Here is a 19,765-nt window from a genome sequence, read left to right as displayed (position 1 = left end):
GGAGAAAGTTTGCTGCTTGCCCTCTTGACAGTGCATGGCTCAGGGGGAACGTACGCGCTTTGAGAGTCTGGTTAAAGGGTCTCCATCTTCAGGGTGTGTTTGGATGGCATGCGAGAGCGTCCCTGGTAGGCTGTGCGGGGGGAAACTGGAGAAGAGGGTTTGCTTCCGCCTTCTGCGCCTTTTCGGAGTTTTCTTTTTCCACAAACAGGGGGTGAATCTTTGTGTTTTGGGCCTGCATGTGGACACCAGAGACGCTTCACCTTCATCGTCGATCCTCCTTCATTTTCGGGAAAGACAACCGGGTTGCGGACATTCTTCTCATGCACCCGACAATCTCCAAGCAGCACGCAGTTTTGCAATTTCGAAAGAAACTCGGGGACGTTAGGTGAGCAGGGAAAACGGCATAGACCATATACATATTTATATGTTTGTAGAGGTACATCCACATTCCGACGAACAACGCGGATGTATTTATTTTTTTGTGTTTACTTGCGCAGCTGGATATCCGTGCTTTTGGGCGTGTACGTCTTTGCTTTTTTCAATGCCCGCAATATGGCTCTACAGCTTTTTTCGCTCGCGCGTGCGTTGTTCCTCTACTCGCGCGCGTCGGTGTCGGCCGTTATGTTTCTATTGGGGAGTCCGCGTTTTTGGCGTGCCTGTCTTTGTATCTCTTGACGCGTCTCTTTTCGCCTCCTGGGTATGTCTGTGTCGTGATGTAGAGTTACCCCACGAAGCTGTGTGTTTGCACCTGCCTGCCTCTCTCTGTGTCCTTACCCCTGCGTGCCTTTCGATCTTTTCACGTTTACTTCGCGTTAGCTCGATCTCGACCTGTCGCTCTATTTCTGGGTCTCTCGACTTCACTGTCTGTGTCGTTTTCTGCTTGCGTGTATGTCTCCCAAGCTCTCTTGCGCCGACCGAGTGTCTTCCGGTCATTCCGTCAACTTCTCGCTGAAGCGTGTTCCGAGTTTTTTCGCAGTAAATGCTTTCTCCCATCGACTGTTTTTCCTGTGTGCGCTTCAGTCCCTACATCATCGACCTTGAAAGCACGAACGGGACGTATCTGAACGGCGAAAAAATCGAAACCTGTCGCTACTACCAACTCAGGTCCGCTTTCGGTTTGTCTTGATTCTCCCATATTTTGCTTCTTCTCGCGAGTGCGGCCTTTGCATACCCTCCCAGTTTTTCGCTCCTCTCAGCTGCGCAGAAGTGGGCGTGTCTAGGTGTGCGCAAACAGAATAGGCGATATTTCTTCAAGGATAGCGCAGAACTCTTTCAGGAGGCATCCCGGTTAACCTTAGCGCATAACAGAGAGAATAATGCCAACCCAAGCACAGTTGGGTTTAACGGGATTTTTAGCTCTAACGCATTTCCCGGTGTCAGTGGATTGGGTCTGACTCGGTTTTTCAAGTCGAGAGTGTCGTCTGACCGGATTCCGTTCTATGTTTCTGAGCGATGCTGGCGGGGGGAGATGAGTGTACACTCGGCGACGGGCGCATCCGGACCGGCGGGCAAACGCGTTTTCGTGATTTGGTGACGCGGATTGCAGCGGTCCCGTGGGATTGAGTCTCCACCTCCCGTGGCTGTGAAACGCGCCGTTCACTTTTGTTTTTCAGAGAGCAAGACACGCTTCGATTTGGAAAAAGCAGTCGCGACTTCGTTCTTCTCCATACGGGAAGCGTCGCAGTGGATATCAGCTACAACTCCTTCCTGGATTCCAGACACGCCGACGGTCAAATGTCGACAGACTGACCGCCTTTAGCCCTCGTCGCTTCCTCGAGGGAGACGAACAAACAGAGCGAGCAGCGACGGAGCGGGAGAGGATGGAGACCCAAAGGACAGAGGGGAAGGGTGCATGGTGTGAGGTTTGTGCGGTGCTTCAGTTCTTTTCTGTTCCCCGGTTTTCACTTGTGCTTTTTCTTTTTTGTCACATGTTGGACAATCCGATAAACTAGCGTGAACATTCCCGGTACCGAACATGCGCGAACCCTTTACAGTATGGGAAGCACCAAAATTGTGCATCCACGCACTTTGCAACTCGGTTTCTGTCTCGACTTACACTTCTAACGTGTCTCTGTAGCAGGACACTCATATGTAGAGGCATCTATTAGTCGCTGCAGGCGTAAAGTTTACAAAGATATCCACACATACATTGATATGTACAGACATATCGATCATTCGAGATTCCGCTGTTGATCTTCTTTTTTGTATTTTCCCATCTCACTACTCAAAAAATTCCGCTTACCCTTGTCGAACTAAAGATTAATACCGATAAACAGGATTTCGTTTTCGTCCCTTTTTCTCGCGCCCTCGGTGGCGCAAACGCCTCGACCACGCCGTCTAAACTGGCGTTTCCACATCTCGACATTCGCCGCGTGCCAATGTCGGCGTGCGCCCCGTTTAGGTCCGATAATTGAAGAGCGAAGGAGGACTAGGAGGGGCGAGCACGCACGAAGAGGCCGAGAAAGCAAACAGAGGAAGAGAAAGCGCGCAAACGAGAGAAGACAGAGAGAAAAAAAGCGAGAGCACAGGACGAGAGAGCACGCAAAAAGGAGCAAAAGAGAAGACAAACGTGGCAAGAGACGTCGATCTGCATGTGGGAGCTTTTTGGAGCCGCTTCTGACGCGCGCGCGCCCGCTCGGCATCTACAACACTTGCTGAGTTGCACGCTCGAGTCGATCGTCCCCGCCCACAAAATCGGCCCGATAAACTCATCGGATCTCGCGAGTGGCCTTCCTGGAGATGAGGCCCACCCAACCTGTCTCCAGCTTTCAAGTTTTTAGACGTGTTTGCTCGCTGACTGCTAACGGCAACTGCGACGCTCTCGATACTTGTTAACAAGGGCGGTGCTTCGCGTCTGTGCTTGCGCGCCACGAGGGAGAGAACCGCTCAAAAGAATGGAGATACGCGTTTTTGTACACCCACTCTCACCTGCCGATAACACATGGCAAGCACCTTCTGGTCACCATTCCATTAATTCCTCTGTCGTGGGTACGCCGACCAGTTTCGCTCAGATGGGCACAGCCTATCTACCTCCATCTAGCTATCTCTCTCTGTATATATGTATGTATATATATACATATATATCGGTGCATGCATCTTGTCTGTGCTACATGCGTCCATTTCTAACGTAACCACCGCATTTATATTTCTCATCCTTCAGCCAAAACGTGGTCTGAGCTAGGAAGAGCCACGCGCACGTGCGGGAAGGACTTCGGGGCAGCCATCGACTGAGCGAATGCATCCCCGAAAAGTAGACAGCAGATGCGACTTAAATTCGGAAGAACAGTCTCATGAAGGCGAGACCGCACAGGAACTGCGGGAAAGCCGGAGACCAGGAAAAGAGCTGGCGGTTGCGCACGGTGCATGTACACCGCAGCGGAAATCTGCCATACATCGCGTGTCCAGTCAAGAACCCGGGTTCGATGAACTTTCTCTCAGGAAGAGAAGGACATTCCAGTCACGATTTTACGACACAGAACGACAGCGAAGAGCGAAAGCGACTCCGACACTCTCAGTTAGGCCACCGGCCAGCCCTTGCGATACACATTCAAATTGTCGACACCGATGTGGTGCGTGTACGAACTGACTCCTGGCTGCAGCTTCGTGCCTCCCTCCAGCTGATCGAGTCGGACCACCTGTTCGAGTGCACCCCGCGCCTCCTGAATCAACTCCCCAGCCTGCAACGCAATGGAAAAATATGGTACATAGACATACATAGAGATCTACTTGTGTGTATACGAGAAAGGCATGTACGAGGAAGAAAGCATGAGCACATCCAGAGCATCTACACGTCTATAGCCTATGCGGATGTCTTACGTACACATGGGCATATATATATGGATATACGGAACTGTTGGTAGTCATAAAACCTATCTGTGTTTGCGTAGAACATGTGTAAATACGGAGATGTGTTACCTCCGGATAGACAGATGCATCCATCTCAGAATACGCTTCAGATCGGACGCGCGGCGCGCGCATTTTCAGACGACCACGATTCTACAGCCGCAATCGATTGCGGAAGGGCGTTATCCCAGGATCCTCGTACGAGGCGCGTGTCGCGATTGTTTTGCGCCCTGAGGGGCAGGAGAGACACGGGCACGGCAGAGTCGAAAAGAAAAGTAGAAACCATGATCGAAAACTTACTGTCTTGACGCCGACCGCGTCGGTTATGGTCTGGCGGAACGCATCGTCGCCCTTCATCACGACGATGCTTGGGACATTCTCTACCTGAAGAGAAGAGCGGACAAGAGGGGGCAAAAAGGCCTTTTTCGAAGAGAAGAAAGATCGTTCACAGTCTTCCACGCGGCCGAAGAGAGAAACGGGAAGGACAGAGAAAAAAGTGAGGGTAGGAGACGCTGTGTGCACGTTAGGAAGGAGACCCGACTGCATCAACGGCTACTGCTGAAGATACACGAAAACTGCGAAGCAGAATGCGAAAGTGGAGAGCACGATGAACGGAACAACCCAAAAAGACAACTCCTTCGCATTTCCAGCCTTCTCTTCCCAAGCCCTCTCTCCTCCTTTTCGTCGGGTTTCGCCCGTCTCCCCCCTTCACACTTTTCCCTATGTGTTCCTCTTTCTCTGTTTCCTCTCGGGTTTTATTTCTGTGGACCTCTGCCGCGGCATCTCCGTCTTGCTCTCCCCCCTCTGAACTTTTCGGGTCGTATGCATGTTTTCACTCTCTGTCACCGTCTTGTCGCCCGTTCCTTCTCGGTCGCTATTCTTCAGGCTCTTCCTTCTAGCCCAGTCTCTGCAAATCTTCGTTCACCTTTTGCAGATCCTCACCCGTGCATGGTACGCAGCTCTGGGGACGCGGTCGCAGTCGACGAGGAAGAAAGTTGCATTGTTGCTGGCACTCGCGGCGAAATCGAGGAACGGCTGAAGAAGAACTTTGCTCTGAAGCGAAAAGCGCGCGAAAAAGAGGCAGATGATCGGTTTCTTGTGGCTCTCGTCGTACACCGCAGCTTCGTACCGTTCCATGGTGGCAATTTCCTCTACATTTTTGCGCGCATCCTTGGCGCTGGAGACAGCCCCAGAGGACGACGCAGTCGACGAAGAAAGGGACTCAAACACGGCAGGCGGTGTAGGCGTGGCAGGGAGCGGATCCGCCAAAGCTGCTGAGTTGGCCGGCGGAATCGCGGAGGAAAAGTGGCGGGGAAAAGCAGTAACAGGATGCGAGGCAGAAGAAGACAGAGAAGAGAGCGAAGTCGGACCGGAAAGCGGCGCGGAAAACAAAGACGAAGACGAGACTGACGACAGCCTAGGCGAGGCGACCAGCCGACACACGGTCTTCGGGTGTACATACACCCCAGACAACGCGTACGGCAACACACGGGAGGGAACCCGGTTGAGGGGAGCGGACGTGAACGCCATTTTTCCCGGAAGGTTTTGCGGAGAAAAAGAGATGGAATTCTGAGAGAGACTGTGGAAAGTGTTTGACGGAGACAGAAAAAAATGAATGGAACCGGGCTGTGGAAAGACGAACTCGGCCTGTTTGCCCCCTGCTGAGAATCTCGTCGCTATCTTAGTGCTATGGAGGGACTGACATCCGAGAACAACTGGAAACGTTCGTCGTTAATGCCTCGTGACCGAGGAGGAAGAAAAAAACGAGGCCACAAGGGCGGGAGAAGGTCCACAATTCAGAAGTTTCCCAGCGAGACGGAGGCGTCACGGTGGGCTCTTTACACCGTCAGTCACAAACGCCCTGCCTCGAGATGTGTGTCGGTCTTCTCGCGAGAGAAAATTCTCAAAACACAGATCTTTATCCTTCACCAAGTCGAAGACCCACGGACGGAAAACACTGTCAACCAGGTCGACGGTCGCTCCTCTCTCTGTCTCCGGTTTTCGAGTAACGTGATACGTCAGGCGCCACACGGGGGACGGGGGACGGGCACAGTCCGCTTTCCGAAGGGCTTTCTCGCTTTTTTCCAGGAATAATCCTCCTCGATTTATCAACTAAGTGTGCCCGGAAACGAAATGCGTGGAGAAAGACCATCACAAAATACACTTTTCGTTCCAGCGCCCGCCCTTCCGCACAACGCGCCGAACGCCTTTTACGAGGGCGATGCCACCGGGCTGCCTTTTCACGAGTGACACAGCTGCCGCACAGGTTCTCCGCGACGGCCTACAGGCGTAGAGGTTTGCGATTTCGTACAAAATTGGGATCCGTGCAGAAAACGCCGCTATCTTTGGTGACCTGTCGGTGCTCCATTTGCATGAGATAAACGACAGATACCTGGCTCTGTAGTTACGGTTTTCGGAAAACACTCCCTTCTCGATATATACTACACTACGCTATGTGTTCAGTCTCTCGCCCTCGCGGGGCACCCAGGCGCTGGCCGCCCTGACGCGCGTGTGTCTCGCGTCGATGAAGTCACTGCACACACAGATGCGGCGATTTCGCAGGAGAACTTAAGCATACGAACGTGCGAAGGTCTCCTTTTTTCGCCTCGAGTCAAGTTCTTTCTGCAAGCTTCAGCGCGGCGAGTTCGTGCGTCAACCTTTGCTGCACGGCCCAGTGGTCTAGTTCGTGGAGGCATCTCTCTGAGCCTTGAACGCACAGAGGGGAGGGAGCCCCACTGACTATCGTGTGTGTGGTCCCCTTGCGTAGTAACCTAGAAATCTCTGTATCGGCGTAGGCTTGTCTTCCCCTCTTTTCTTTGAGATGCCTGTATCCATCGAACTGCCCCCGCGAAGCCCCTGCGCTGGTTTCCGGACCGCGAGGGGGGGGGACAGGGCTACGTGGTGCCGCGGGGTTTTTTAATTCGTTTTGGGGGCGATCTGCTCTGTGACACATCCGATGACCAGCAGGGTGTTCAGCGGTAGCCAACCATCCGATTTAGAGTTAAACGTGGCTTAACTTCGTGAACATGCGTCGGGTTTGGTTCAACGCGATCAAACGGTTGTTCCTGAAGACGCGTCTCGTGAACGTGGACTCTACAGGTGTATAATCGAGTTCGACACTGACCCTGTCAGGCGCAGTGGAAAAGTTCTACGCCGTGCAGAAGAATCAGCTTTTTTCCGGTGGCACGGGGGCCTCGCCGGGTTGAAGAGGCTTTGCCTTTCCGTGAACAACTTAAGGGAAGGAACAGCACGATTTGCCCATCGAGCAAATATCTGCACAACCAAAGTTACAAGGTTTGTCGGCATCACCAAACAGGAATGCGCAATGCAGACTCTCCACCGCGTGAGCTCGACAGTTTGCCGGCTTGGGTGTAACGCCGCACGAAACCAACTAGACGCACTATGAATACAAGAACAGATGTTCGGTTGAAAAATTGATAAGCAACGGCCGAATACTTCTGTCGCTCTCCACCGGAGTTACGTAGCTGGTAGAGACGCCACGTTGACAGGGTGACAACCGCCCTTACGAACACTGCGAGTCGTCGTGTCTCACAGGGGAGAGTGTCGGTCAAGCAGAGGGAGAGAAATGTGGACACACAGCCTTCCACATGTGCGGCACTGAACCGCGAAGCACTGGGAAGCCCTCAAGAGCACACGTTTCCACTGATACAGCACTTTGGAAAAAAGTGCCTAGTCCGCCGTCCCCAGGCAGACAAGCTGGTGCTCGCACCGGCAGTACGTGTCAAGCAACGAGTGGTCCCGCTCGCGTCAGCTCACAGTCGAACAGAAAGCCACAAAAACAACCGATCGATCCTCGTGTTCACGCCAAACGCCGTACGGCACAGTTCTATCAACGTGCGGGTAACGTGGAAACGCGGCAGCGTCTGAACCGCAGCCCGGGGCAGAACTCGAGCTGGCAGCCGTTAACGGCTCACATTCAACTCGCTTAGGCTTGCCACAACGAGACGGATCATCTTGACCCCTCTGGCGAACCTGAACGTTGCTCCTTACCGCGCTCCTCGCCCCTGGGTGCGTGGCCGGAGACGCATTCTTGGCGCGGTTCGTCACTTCACCATTTGGCCGCTCACAGAGTCCTTCTCGGGAAACGTTTTGCACCGCAGAAGAGTCGAGAGCGAACGCACTTACAGTGGGCCACATGCCCGAAAAGCGGAAGAGCATGCATTGCTTCTCCTCCTGCCGCAGGCCCTCGGTCCCTTGCATTCCCGCGAGACAGACGTGGACCAGAAAAGCACAGATGAAATGCGGTCGCTACGCAAATGGTACGAAGCGGCGCGAAAACGACAATCGTCAAAAGGCGCGGGAAGCGGGGGTTCGACTGCTGTGTCCTGGCCGTACACCCGCGAAACGGCCTCGGTGGTCCACTGTGTCGCAACCCGCCAAACATTCAGTGCAGTTTGTGGCGACGCACTCGCTGCAGAGCAAAGCCGCTCCAGAGCGGAGGGGAGACGGAAATCGGAGAGCGAGATGCGGGTGGGATGGCTTTCCATCTCTCGATGTCCCAGCTAGGTTCTCCGTCCCGGCGTTTGCATTGCGTCTAGCCAGCACGCCGGCCGAGGCTGCTTCGGCTGGTCGCGCGACTCAGGCAACTGGAGTACGTGGTGCTGCAGAGACTCGTTTCTGACAGGGGCGACAGACACTGGGTCCCGACGCCGGCCGAAACGGAGGCCTCGAGACACCTCGGCGCGCCTGAATTGCGAGGCGAAGGCAGACCCAGGGACGGCGACACACTGAGACGCATCGTGCCGGCCGCCGGGGACTGGAACGGGCGCGACGGCCGCAGCAAGTCGGTCGGTCGACTCGGCTCACCGACTCTTGGCTGGCTGGAGCAGAAACGCTCCGCGGGAAACCCCAGCGAGTTCCCGTCGACTCCCACGTGCTCTTTGCCTTCGTCGCCGTGGCAGCTGCCCGCCGCAAGGCCGGCAAGACAGTCCTCTCTGGGGTGGAGCCTCCAGGCTTGGGTCTCCTCGCGGTCTTCCGTGGGAAACTGCGCGTCGCCGTAGCCGGAGGGGTACGCGTAGCCTTCGCCTCGCTCGTCCACAGGGAGACTGTGGGTCGGCCCCACAGACCCCAGACAGCGGAAGTAACGCTCTGGGACACTGCCGTCTCCAGTGGCGTGCGCCTCTCTCCCGTCGCCTCCAGCTTGGAGTCCGTGAGCCTCGACTGCGCCGTGGAGCGGTCCGTGGCCCGACGGGAAAGAGGGCCACAGCGGCACGAGTGCCTCCTCGCTCCGTTCCGAGAGTCGACTTTCGGGAAAGGCCGCAGGCTGAACCCGGTCTAGGCTCTGGTGCATCGGCGAGCCGTGGAGCCTCTGGAGGCCGTCCTGGTGCGACGCGGCATGCAGGGGAGGGACCGAGTACCCCGCGGTTGCCTGCTGCGATGCCTCCGAGACACCGCCGTGCAAAGCGTCGGACAGCGGCCGCGACGGGGGCTGAAACTGAGGAGGGAGGACGTCGTAGAACCCGCAGAGCTGCAGAGATCCAGAGAACAGCGCGACAAAGCACAATCGGCGGGTGGAGCATCCGGCCCCGCCAGGAGACAACCAGGTCCGCAAAACCTCCGGCGACGACGAACCTAAATATATCATGACAAGCAGTGTTCGGTTTCCTGCCGTTCAAGCGACTGACGCGCTCTACCTGCTCTTCCTTGCGCTTACTTCCGCCAGTTGGTACAGCTGTTTCGTCGTCGCCGAGCGCACGCCTGAGACTGCAGCTGCCTGGGCACGGAGTTCCGGATTTGCGCGGAGCTCTCTGAATGCATCACACGCGTGACCCGAAACCGAGACAGAACAGTTAGGCCGAAGCGGGTGCGTGGTCGCTGGTCTCCTCCGGAGACGTTTGGGACGCCGCACAGATTCTCAGAACCCAGCGGGAGTCGTTACACGTATTCCGGCAGCTGGAAACTCTATGTTCTGTGCCGAACCTGTCACCGCTCCTCTTGTCCCACCACTTTGGATGCGAGCTACAATAGCGTGGCCGAACGCGAACACGGCTGCGCAGTTGTGCGCTGTTCCGCCTGCCGCACATGCACCCAGGTGCGAGGTGGGAGACTCGTATTACCTGGCGATGCGCGACTTGATGGACGTCCGGCCTTTGTCTCCCAGCCGAAAGTAGCCCTGGCGCTTTAAGTCTCTCCACCTGGCGTCTGACAAGTCCAACATGCTCTCGCGGTCCTCCGGCCCCGCCCCCCTCGCGTTCTCTGCCGGCTCTGCTTTTCTCTCGAGTGTCTTGCCGCCTTCTCGTCCAGGCCGCCCGGCGCTCGCCAAAGTTGCGCCAGCGAACGCGGTGGGCGGGGCTTTCGAGGCTGCCTCACCAGGTCCAGGAACAGGCACGGAGACAGGCGTGAACAGGTTCGGCCCTCGCGTTGCCTCCAGGGAGAGCTCCTGATAGTCCTCCGTCTCTGGCGAGCGAGCGAGTGGCGTCTCTTGGACTTGGTAGGAAACTGCGCACTCGAAGGCTGACGAGCCTCCCGCCAGTCCACAGGGGACCGGCGAGGTCCGAAGCAGCGGCGTCCCAGGAGGCCCTCCGACACAGTGGGGCAAATACGGAAAGGCGCGGTGAGCACTGCCGTTCGGCCACGGGGCGTCAGGAGCGGCCGGAGAGGACGGCGCGAAAGCCATATCGCGCTGCGCTCCACAGACAGTGGGGTCGAGTGACGTGCAGCCGAGCGTCGGCGGGGCCGCACGCAAACCCGCCGGATCCTGGTCACAGAGCCCTACAGCCTCGCCAGGGGAAGGGACGGACTGCTGCGAGAGGAGCGGCGCCGGCGCGGCACCCAAGCTCGCCCAGTTCTCGGGCGTCACGTTACAACTCGCTGCGTTTCCGCTCTCCCTTTCCGCAGGCGCCACGTCCCGACTTGGCTCCAGTGTCCGTACACCGGGCTTCATTCCCATCTCTGTGCCCCACGGCTGAGAAGGCGACTGGACGGCCGCGGGGCAGTATCTGTCCCCGGCCCAAGACCAGGACGTCGGATGCCAAGGGGACTCGCTCTCCACCGGCACTGCGAACTGGCCGCCGAGACCCGTCCCGTCGACAGACGCTGCGCCGTTTTGGACCCTTTCGCTGCCGTAGCCTGCACGCGGCGTCGTGTCCAGTTCTTGCGGCGGGGTGTATGCCTCGCATCCAGTTGGAAACACGCCGGGTAGGCCTGCGACCGGCCGCCCTTCAGCAGCTTTCGGCTCCTCTGAGCCGGAACCTGCAGTTGTCTCCATGGACTCGAGAGACGGCAAGTCGCGCGCATGCTTCCCTTCGTCTCGGTGTACCCAGGTGCACGCCCCTTGCACGGCATTCGTCTCCCGGTCGACGCCGAGGAAGGGTGACGCCTGGGAGTTGAGGGCCGGCGTCCCGTTCGCGCCCATAAAGACGGCGGCGCTTCGGGGAAGGCAGCAAAGCGCGCTGGGATAGCACGCACCCCCTGACACCGGCTGCGGCCCCGCTGCTCGCGGACCTAGACTTCCCGGCCGCGGAGGCACCGGCTCCAAGTCCGAAGCCTTCAGCCGCTGCGCGCCCTCGTCCTCGCCCGTCTCTGGATCGCCTGGGCCGGGCCACGCTGAACTCGGGGACGGAAGGCATGGGAGGGAGGCCGCAACGTGGCGCGCGGCAGGCGTCTCACCTGATTTGGCGACACAATCGGGGCTCTGGCGAACACCGGGAGACGCTGCTCGAGAGGCCGGGGACTTGGAACGGCCGCCGCCGGAATCCGGCCCGGGCTCCCGTGTGCCGACACTGCGGCTCAGCTCTTCCAAGGCCTTCACGGACTGTGTCTCCGTCCCCAGCTCGAGAGGGTCGCGCCCCACTGGGGTGCAGTCGGCAGTGCTCGGTTCGACTGACGCAGTCGCAAAAGGCGACCCCGCACTCGAAGGGCTCTTCTCTCGCGCTCCCTCGGCTGCTCCGTCCACCAAGCAACCCACAAACGCAGCGGCGGCCGCCTCTCCCGTAGGCCCCGGACGGTCGCCCAGCTCCGCGGTTCCACTCTGCGCCAGGCCTTGGGCGCACTGGAAAGTTGGCGAAGGCGTCGCTCCCTCCAGGCACCTGGGCACACACGGCAGCGCCGTTAGCTTTCCAAAGACGCTCGCGTCAGGTGACCAGGTGCACGCGTCCATCGACATCTGCAACTCCCTGTCGCCTTCGCGCAGGCGCGACTCGCCTGTCGCGGCGATTCCAGCGGCCCCCACCGATCCGTCTTCAGGCTGTGCTTCGCTCGCCATACCGCCGCTTCTAAGAGTGATTCCTCGCCGCTTCACGCGTGTGTCTCCTTCACAGTCGGCCAACTTCGTTTTCCGGTGTCGTCCCGACGCAGGCAACGACGAGAGCGCCGTCGCGCCCTCGACGGATGCGCTGTCTCCACGGTCGCGCGTCGCGGGGTCGCTGTCTCCCGGCGCCCCGGAGTCGGAGCAGCTCGGTGTCTCTTCTTCGGTTCCACTCGCTGCGCCGCGGCAACTTTCGCGGCTTCCGGTCAGACTCGCCACACGAGTTCGACTGCTCGTGCCCACCGACCCCCGGTGTCGGCTCCTCTCTTCTCGCCTGTTCCCTAGGCGGTCTCTCTCTAAAACGCCTCCGTGCGCGCTCCCGTCGCCGTCCGAACTGAGAGCGCACGCCGGGTGTCTACACAGCAGGGACGCGGTGCTAGGACACTCGGCCACTGGTTCCTGCGCGACGTGCATCAGGCGCGGCTGCGAAACGACATCACAGCAACGCGCGTCGGCACATCCGGTTGGTGCCTCTTCCGTCGGAGAGTCGCAGTTGCTCTGCGCCTCGTCCAGTTCGCCCAACACCAGGCGACCTGCCGTCACCTCTGAGGCTAGGCTGGCGTCTCCGCCATGCTGATGGCCAGTCTGCGAGCTCCGCCCGCCGTCGGGTCTCGCCTCCCGCTTTCCGCTGCGGCGTCGGACTGCCCGAGAACCGTGGTCCTCTCTCTGCACACACGCGCGTCTCTTCCTAGACGGACACGGTGCGTCGCCAGTCTCCGCGGCGGATGCTGGGAGTTCGCGGCATTTCCCTGACTCGGGAGAGAGGCGGCGTGAGCTGTCGCCGAGAGATGAAGGCGCGCCACCCAGCAGTCCGCACCCCCTTTCCGGTTCCTGCTCCTGACTGTCTTCGAAGTCCGTCTCCTCCGACCCTCCGGAACGCGCATGCGGCGAGTCTCCGGACGCATCGCACGCCCACGGCGGCAGCATCGGAGACGCCCAGGGAGCAGCAGAAGCGCCGGGGGCCGCCGTCTCGAGCAGACTGCAGTGCGTGGGGGACGGAGGCAGCCGAGAAGGAGAGGAACGAACCGCGCCGAGAACAGTCGGCAACGTCGCGCTTGAGTGCGCACCGGGGGAATCGGCGGATCGCTGCAAACACCTGAAGGCGTTTCCAGGCGAACTCGAGACGGGACTCGAAACGCCGCCCGCCTGCTCGCCTCTGTCCATCTTCTCGCCGTCGCCCTTGCGTTCAGGTCCGACCTCGGTCTTTGCGCTGTTTTCCACAGACCCCGAAGAGCCGGCAGGCCCGCAAGCGTCGGAAGAGCCAAGCCGGTTTCCAGTGACACGCGAGGGAGGGATGCCTGAGTCGGAAAACGCATCGGAAAGAGAAAGCATTTGCGCGTCGCGGAGTTCCACCGCGGCTCGCTCTGCGGCCTCTGCATGCAGAGCAGGCAAGTGGGAAACGAGAGTAGCCGCGGAAACAGAGAAGCGCCCTTCGTGTTCTCGCGACGTGTGGGCCAGTTCCGACTGGGCCAACAACGCGGTCTCGAAACCTTCGCCCGCGGCCTGTCCCGTCTGAGCTGCACAGGTGCACACATTCCAGCCTGGCAGGCGCGTAGCAACTCGCGACTCGCCTTCTCCGTTGGCGAACAGATCCATGCATGCGTCGCCTTCCTCCGAAAACGCACCGGGCCCCGAGGGCATCAGCCGCGGCTCTTTCTCACCTATGCGAGGCGCGCCTGCCAACCTCGTCTCGACGCCTGCGCCTGTCTCTCCTTGTCCGGCAGCCTCCAGGGACGCCCTGACGCCGCAAGCTTGGAGCGAAGCCCAAGGAGACACCCCAGTGTCTTGGCGTTCCGCGCCTTCATTTCGCGCCGCCCGCTGTCCCTCTCCCGCGCGAGAGTCGTGAGCCTCCTCTCTGGTGCGGCGGCCGGCTGCGCCGTCAGGAAGGGCTGTTGTCGCTTCCGCCTCTGCAGTCCTTCCTCGTGCCGCCGCCTCTTCCACGCGGTTTGCGTTCAGCGGCATGCCGCGCGTCTGCGCTGTCGCTCGATCGTCCTCCCTGCGACGCTCGCACGCACGAGACGCAGTTGGGGCATCGGCACCGGCGTCTGCTGACTCCGCTTTCGCCCGTTTCCTCGAATCTGACGCGTCATGCCCGCAGCCGGGAAGCCGCGCTACGCTGGAAGCTGCGCAATCGCCCTGTCCCTCGTCTGGGCCGCTCCGCTTTTCGCGACTCAGCCTGCCTGCGCTGCCACAGCTCGGACTCTGACAGGCCGGAGGCGACAGCTCGGCCCCGTGCCCCGCGCAGCTCTGCTCCTCCGTGCGCCGATCCGCAGTCGATCGCGTGGCCAGCAAATAGGGCACAGCGGGGAGTGATGCGTCAGGACGCGCGCTCGCAGGTGCCGGACAACGCGCGGGGCCGCTGAGCAGGCGTGCCTCCTGTTCTTCTCCAGGCGCCATCCGAGACGAGAGAGCAGGCATTGGAGCGGGGCGTTGGCCGGACTTGGAAGGGGGTGAACCGGCGGGAATCCCGAACGCGAGCGTAGGGCCGCGGTCAGGAAAGCCCGGCCTTCCTGCATTTGGAAGAAGTGTTTCCAGACTGGGGACAGGTCCGGGATTTGCGGGATCATCCACACTCTTCGTTTCGCGTTCATCCGCTTCTGCTGGGGAGTCGACGGGGCGACGACTGGACTTCCGCGGTCGCCCGCGCTTCCTCTCGCGAGTCACGTCGCAGTCGTCTCCCTTGTCTTCGCCTCCCTCCTCTCTCGTCTGAAGGTGCGCGCCGACCCTGCCAGTCTGCCTGCGTCTGGACGCCCTCGCCCCTCCAGGCGCCGTTGGAGACGGCTCTGGGTCCTCGACCTCCATCTCCCCCTGGTCGAGCCTCATTCCCGCCGCGGCGTGCCCCAAACCCTGCGCCCGGAGACGCCCCCCGGCGCCACGCTCGCCTGCCTCGGGCACTGTACATACACCGGAGCCCGCGGCGGTTTGGGGGTCCGCTGTCGCCGCTGGAACACACGCTGGAGTGTCCGTACCGCGGGGGGAAAAGGCGGGCGCGCCAGCTTTTTCATGCGCGTCCGGGCCGTCAGGAGCCTTTGGCAACGTCACCTGGGCGAACGCTCCAGATGTCACGTACACAGGAGACACTGCGGGCGATGGCGAGACAGGTACGGCCTGCTGGCCACCCTCGGGACTTCGACTCCACGCTGTCGCCTCCAAGTCTGGCTGAGGCCGCGCCGAAGCCTCACAGGGGTCTTTGGCAACCGAAAGATTTCCTGCGAGAGACTGCGCATGCGGGGAACCTCGAAGGCCATCTCCAGCAGCACGCCGGTTTTCGCCCGCCGGTTGCGCCTGGGCTGAGGCGGAGGGAAGAAGTGCGCGATGCAGGATAGGGAAGCCCTGGCCGAGTGGTTTCGGCGGAGTCGGGAGGGACGCCGAAGGTAGCGGAGAGGGCTGTGCGGTGTGCGGAGGAATGCTGGCCAGTCCAGGGGAAGCGGACCCAGGGGATCCAGAAAATGATAAGACCGGGTCCCCCTTGTAGCTGGGCGTGTCGACCGCAACGTTCCCTCCATCCCCCACCGCCAGTTCCATCCCGCCTTTAAGATTTCTCCCGGGCGCGTCGACGCTGGCGCCGGCATGACTTGCTGGTCTGTCTTCGCTCGGATGGCGCGCGTTGGGCTGCGCGGCCAACTGGGAAGAAGTCCCGCTGGGAGAAAACGCTGCCGGGCGAGTCTGCGAAGCGTCGTGATGGGGATTCGTGCTGCGTCGCTGCGCATTCCCTCGTAGGCTCTCCGGCACTGTATATACACTGAAAAGCGGGGACCGGAGGGTACGTGGGCCCTTGTCGACACACAAATCGGTCACGACGCTGGACATGGCCTGTGGAAGCAGGCCGAGGTCTAGGCATCCTTGGGCGTCCGAACAGGCTGTTCGAGGGAAAGCCACCGGGTCTTCCGTTCTCGTTTGTGCACCGGCGAGAACTGGTAACGTGCGTTTCATCAGCGAGAAGGGCGCACTGCCGTCCCCCAGTCCTCTCTGGAAGTCGCCGGGGACGGCCGCGACCGAGGGCGTCTCGGGGAGCTCGTCGGACGAGTACAAGATTCGAGTCCAGGAGGAACGGCCTTGCGCGGTCTCCAGAGAAAGTCCGGTTTCGCGTTTCTGGCCCACGCCTTCTCCCACCGTGCTGGCCTTCTCGGGCCCGTCCGACAGAGTCGGGTCGGCCGGCGAGCGCCCAGGCGCTCTCGCGATGCAAACCAGTCGAGTCTGTTCCCCTGCGCAACCTCCCTCGCAGCCCGACCCAGTGTGGAGGGCTGCCGGCGAGTCGAGCACGCCGCGGCGCGTTTCTGGACCGTCTGAAGCGCAGGGTTGGGCGTTCCGAGATCCTGCGGACCCCCCGGGAGGGCCTGAAGGCGACAGGTTCCTCGACCGTTCCCTGTCTCGCTGGGCAGCGAAAGGGAAGGCGTCGAAAAAGCTTGCCGGGTGCGGCGGAGGCAGTAGGGCGCCGTCAAAGTCGCCAGGCGGCGATAGCGCCCGGGCGGAGCGGCTCTTCGAGGGCGGGGACAGAAAGCGGATTTGTTTGCTCAGGAAAGGCGAGACCTGCGCGCTCTCTCGCCTCGGCGAGCCGTGTGCCTGACGACACAGCGCGGCAGGACCCGACGTCTCGGGCGCCGGAGCGCACGTGTGAAGCGGAGACGCGCAAGGCGTCGCCAAGTCAGTCAGAGAAGACATGCACATGCCAGGCCGTTCGGCGCGGCCGGGGAAGGGGAGGGCCATCTCGACCTGAAACGGAAGCAGTGAGTCCCGGTCTTCCTCCAGGTGAGGCGAGACTGAGGGAAACGCGGAGTTGGCCATGTTGGGAAAAACTGCGCAGACTGCACGGCGACGCCCTCTCTGAGCCACTCCCCCTGTTCAGTGCTCGACGCAGTCAGCGAAAGAGCTGGAACCGCCTTCTTCAGGTCGGTCCGCGGGGCGCGTAGGAGACCAGACGTGCGAGAGTGGAGGAACGAGCATATCCTTTCGAAGCGGGAGAATGCGAAGATTTAGCGGTCGCCAGAAACGCCCTGTCTCTGTCGCACCGACGCCAAAGCGCGTTCTCTTGCAAGCCGAGGCTCTTCGGAGTCCGACGGACCGTTTCTACCTCGGTGTCCCCCGAACGTCAGAGACCCGGAGAGAGAGTTTGCGGCGCACTGATCTGAGGGGGAGCGAGACCCGGGTCTTTTCCAAGTTCTGTCTCTTCGGCTTTTCCTTCCTTTTCTCCGACACGCGCATGCGGCCCTTTTGGTGGCCGATCCCTGGACTGGCGAGGCTGCTGGCTCTGCGGAGTGAGAGTGTGCGAGCGCGGTCGTCGGTTTTTGGCGCGCGTCCGTGTTCCCTGCGGCTGCAGCTCCGCCTGTGCTTTCCTGCTGGCCGTCGTCGACGCCGACGGCGCCCGAACCGCTACACCTGTTGACGGGGCGGGCGCGGTCACGGTGTGCTAGTCGTGCGGGAAGTCATCGAGGCGCGAGTCCGAGGAATCAGTCGGTGGGCGTGATGGTGAAGGGGTGTGCAAAACACCGGCCGGCGCGTCACGTCCCAGCTTCACGAACCCTCCGAGGGTTTCGCGCGGCCGCGCGTTGCAGCAGACGCTCGGAGGTCTGTGGCACGAGCGTCCAGAAAAAAGGAGCGGCGCCTCAGCGGAACGCGCCTTTGAACCTGGGTGATCCCAGCACGCCTGGCCCAGAGCACCCGCGAAGGCCCGCAAGTCGCGGGGGTCTGTCGACGAGAGCGAGAGAGGCAAAGTGGCGACAGGCGGCGACTCTCTCTGCAAGGCCAAAGCGAAGCGCAAGGCCTCCAGAGAAGAACGTTTCCGAAAGCGCACAGCGAACGAGAATTCCACTTTCGGCCCCACGCGGGTGCTCTGCGTGGACGGCGCACAAGGGTCCGCCGTCACCTCCGTCGCGCGAGCTGTGGAAGACGCAGAATCCGCACGGTCATTTTTTCTAAAGCCGAGCGGCGCGAGGCCAGAAAAGGTGCACAAGGCGCTTCTAGACGCGTCGGCGACGCTCTCCGCGACGGAAGAACAAAGCACACCAACAGACCGCCGCCTCGACGCCGCGGACGGTAGGGGCCATGACGAGCGCCGGGGGGGGGCCCGGGGCAGAGAAAAGTGGAGAAAGACACAAAGGAAGGGGACGGTCGAGAGAGTGTCTCTTTTTTGTGTCTAGAGAGATGTCGGACGGAAGAAAGGCCAAAAAAGTGCCCCGGAGGAACGCAAGGCCGCGTCGAAGCGGGGACGAGGCTCTCAAGTCGCGTCAACGCCTCGCGCCCATTTTTTTCACGCTGTGTGTGTGTGTGTACCAAAAACTCCGAGTCCCTCCTCAGACCCCGTGTTGGGCCCGACAGAGGTGTTACCCCCCTCTTGCACTCCCGGCGCCACCGTATGCGGCTCCAGCGCCGCGCGAGGGGCCATTTGCACTGCGGAAAGACACACTGGTGTGGACTCCCAGAGCCGCGCACGCGCGCTTTTGCGGAACCCTTCACGCTTTTTCTCCCGCGACAGAAAGGTTCCCCATAAGCGGGTCTTTGACGGGAGAAACTTCTTCCAGGAGCAGCAGGCAAGCACACGCACGCCTGGCCAGTCGGCGGTCTCTATTTTCTGGAAACACGGAGCGGGGCGAGCAGTGCAACTGTTTACAGGATTCTCCTCGTCCAGCTTGTGTGGAGGGCCCGTTGACGCCCCGCGTATCCAGTCGGAAGAAACACATCAGATCGAGAGGGGCAGCCGGCCGTGTTTCGGCGAAAGGGATTCGGATCTACGGTCGCACAGGGGTTCCAAAACCTCTCTCTGGGCCGGGGAATGAGGGCAAAAACAGCGAGTCACGGCCGGTTTTAAACTCGCGGCGAGAGCCTCGCCCGGGGGAGTTCCAGAGCCACACGCCCGACACAACGCCGGAAGAAACGCTTTCTCGGCAGGAGAACACGCGCGGAGCTCGGGAATGTGAGAGACACGCACTTGTTTCTCTCGCGGCGCTTTGTGTGACCGAGGCTCTGGGGGTGGCACCAGTCTCCAAGCGAGAGAACGCGGGTTTACGGCGAATGGTGCGGTATACACAGTCCCAGCGTCGGGGCTCGGTGACGCCCCCAAGGCACTGCTCCGTTGTTGGGATCGGTGGAATCAGAAAACTCGGTCGAGAGAGGCGTCTGAATCCGCATAGATTCATCGCCTTTACGGGACCTCTCGTCTCTAGAGCTGTCGGGGACAGCAATGCCCGGAAAAATCCCTTCGGTGCATTCGCTCGTCTCGCCACTCCGGGGTGCGTGAAACAAGTCGTGTCAAAAAAAAAACAGGCGGGCTAGAGAATTTCAAATCTCCACCAACGAGCCTGGCTTCTTAGGCAGCGTAGCGCCTCGTGCCGAACCTTTTTCGAGAGTGCAGCCGCAAATGCACTTTCAGAGCAAAGCACTCGCGAATGAAACCAAAAACGCCGGCAGCTTCGGTGTCGCGCACAGGCAGTCTATGAGAACGGGATCTGTTTTCACGTGGGCACGCGAAGCCAGAAAGAAAATGACTTCCCGTTGGTACGGGGCCTTGGCGGCATAGCCGCTCAGCGACCAGGCTCGTGGGAGGCGTCGATGAAGCCTGCAGAAAAAAAACCCTTTCACACTTCCTCCACCCTAGGAGGGTCAACCTCGGTGTGCGTGGGTGTGTGATTTTTGCTTTCCGAAACAACTCTGCCGAAACAA

The 19,765-nt window shown here is 60.3% G+C and overlaps 3 protein-coding genes across 3 annotated transcripts in view; 1 reads left to right on the top strand and 2 right to left on the bottom strand.

Moving 5' to 3' along the window:
• The window catches only part of NCLIV_022960 (GM13279, related), a gene marked incomplete at both ends in the record, with an annotated part of 5,038 nt that extends 3,289 nt beyond the window's left edge, over positions 1-1,749 (top strand). The window contains 3 exons of the mRNA XM_003882490.1: positions 250-385; positions 1,021-1,104; positions 1,614-1,749. Coding sequence (XP_003882539.1) covers positions 250-385; positions 1,021-1,104; positions 1,614-1,749 — 356 coding nt within the window. The remainder of the gene's footprint in view (positions 1-249; positions 386-1,020; positions 1,105-1,613) is intronic.
• Positions 1,750-3,515: 1,766 nt separating this feature from the next.
• Positions 3,516-5,373, bottom strand: NCLIV_022950 (putative RNA-binding protein; the record flags this gene model as incomplete). The annotated part of the gene is made up of 3 exons (XM_003882489.1): positions 3,516-3,677; positions 4,144-4,227; positions 4,786-5,373. 3 exons carry the CDS (start codon positions 5,371-5,373, stop codon positions 3,516-3,518), a joined length of 834 nt encoding a protein of 277 aa, XP_003882538.1.
• A 3,025-nt stretch (positions 5,374-8,398) lies between these two features.
• Positions 8,399-18,491, bottom strand: NCLIV_022940 (putative AT hook motif-containing protein; the record flags this gene model as incomplete). The annotated part of the gene is made up of 5 exons (XM_003882488.1): positions 8,399-9,331; positions 9,518-9,611; positions 9,921-16,869; positions 17,735-17,986; positions 18,434-18,491. The coding sequence occupies 5 exons, from the start codon at positions 18,489-18,491 to the stop codon at positions 8,399-8,401; spliced, it is 8,286 nt and encodes a 2,761-aa protein (XP_003882537.1).
• Between the last annotated feature and the right edge of the window lie 1,274 nt (positions 18,492-19,765).

Source organism: Neospora caninum, chromosome VIIa (genome assembly GCF_000208865.1).
Source record: "Neospora caninum Liverpool complete genome, chromosome VIIa".
Taxonomy (NCBI): domain Eukaryota; phylum Apicomplexa; class Conoidasida; order Eucoccidiorida; family Sarcocystidae; genus Neospora; species Neospora caninum.
The sequence above is the reverse complement of the archived record's forward strand: the minus strand, read 5'-3'. Positions and strand labels throughout refer to the sequence as shown.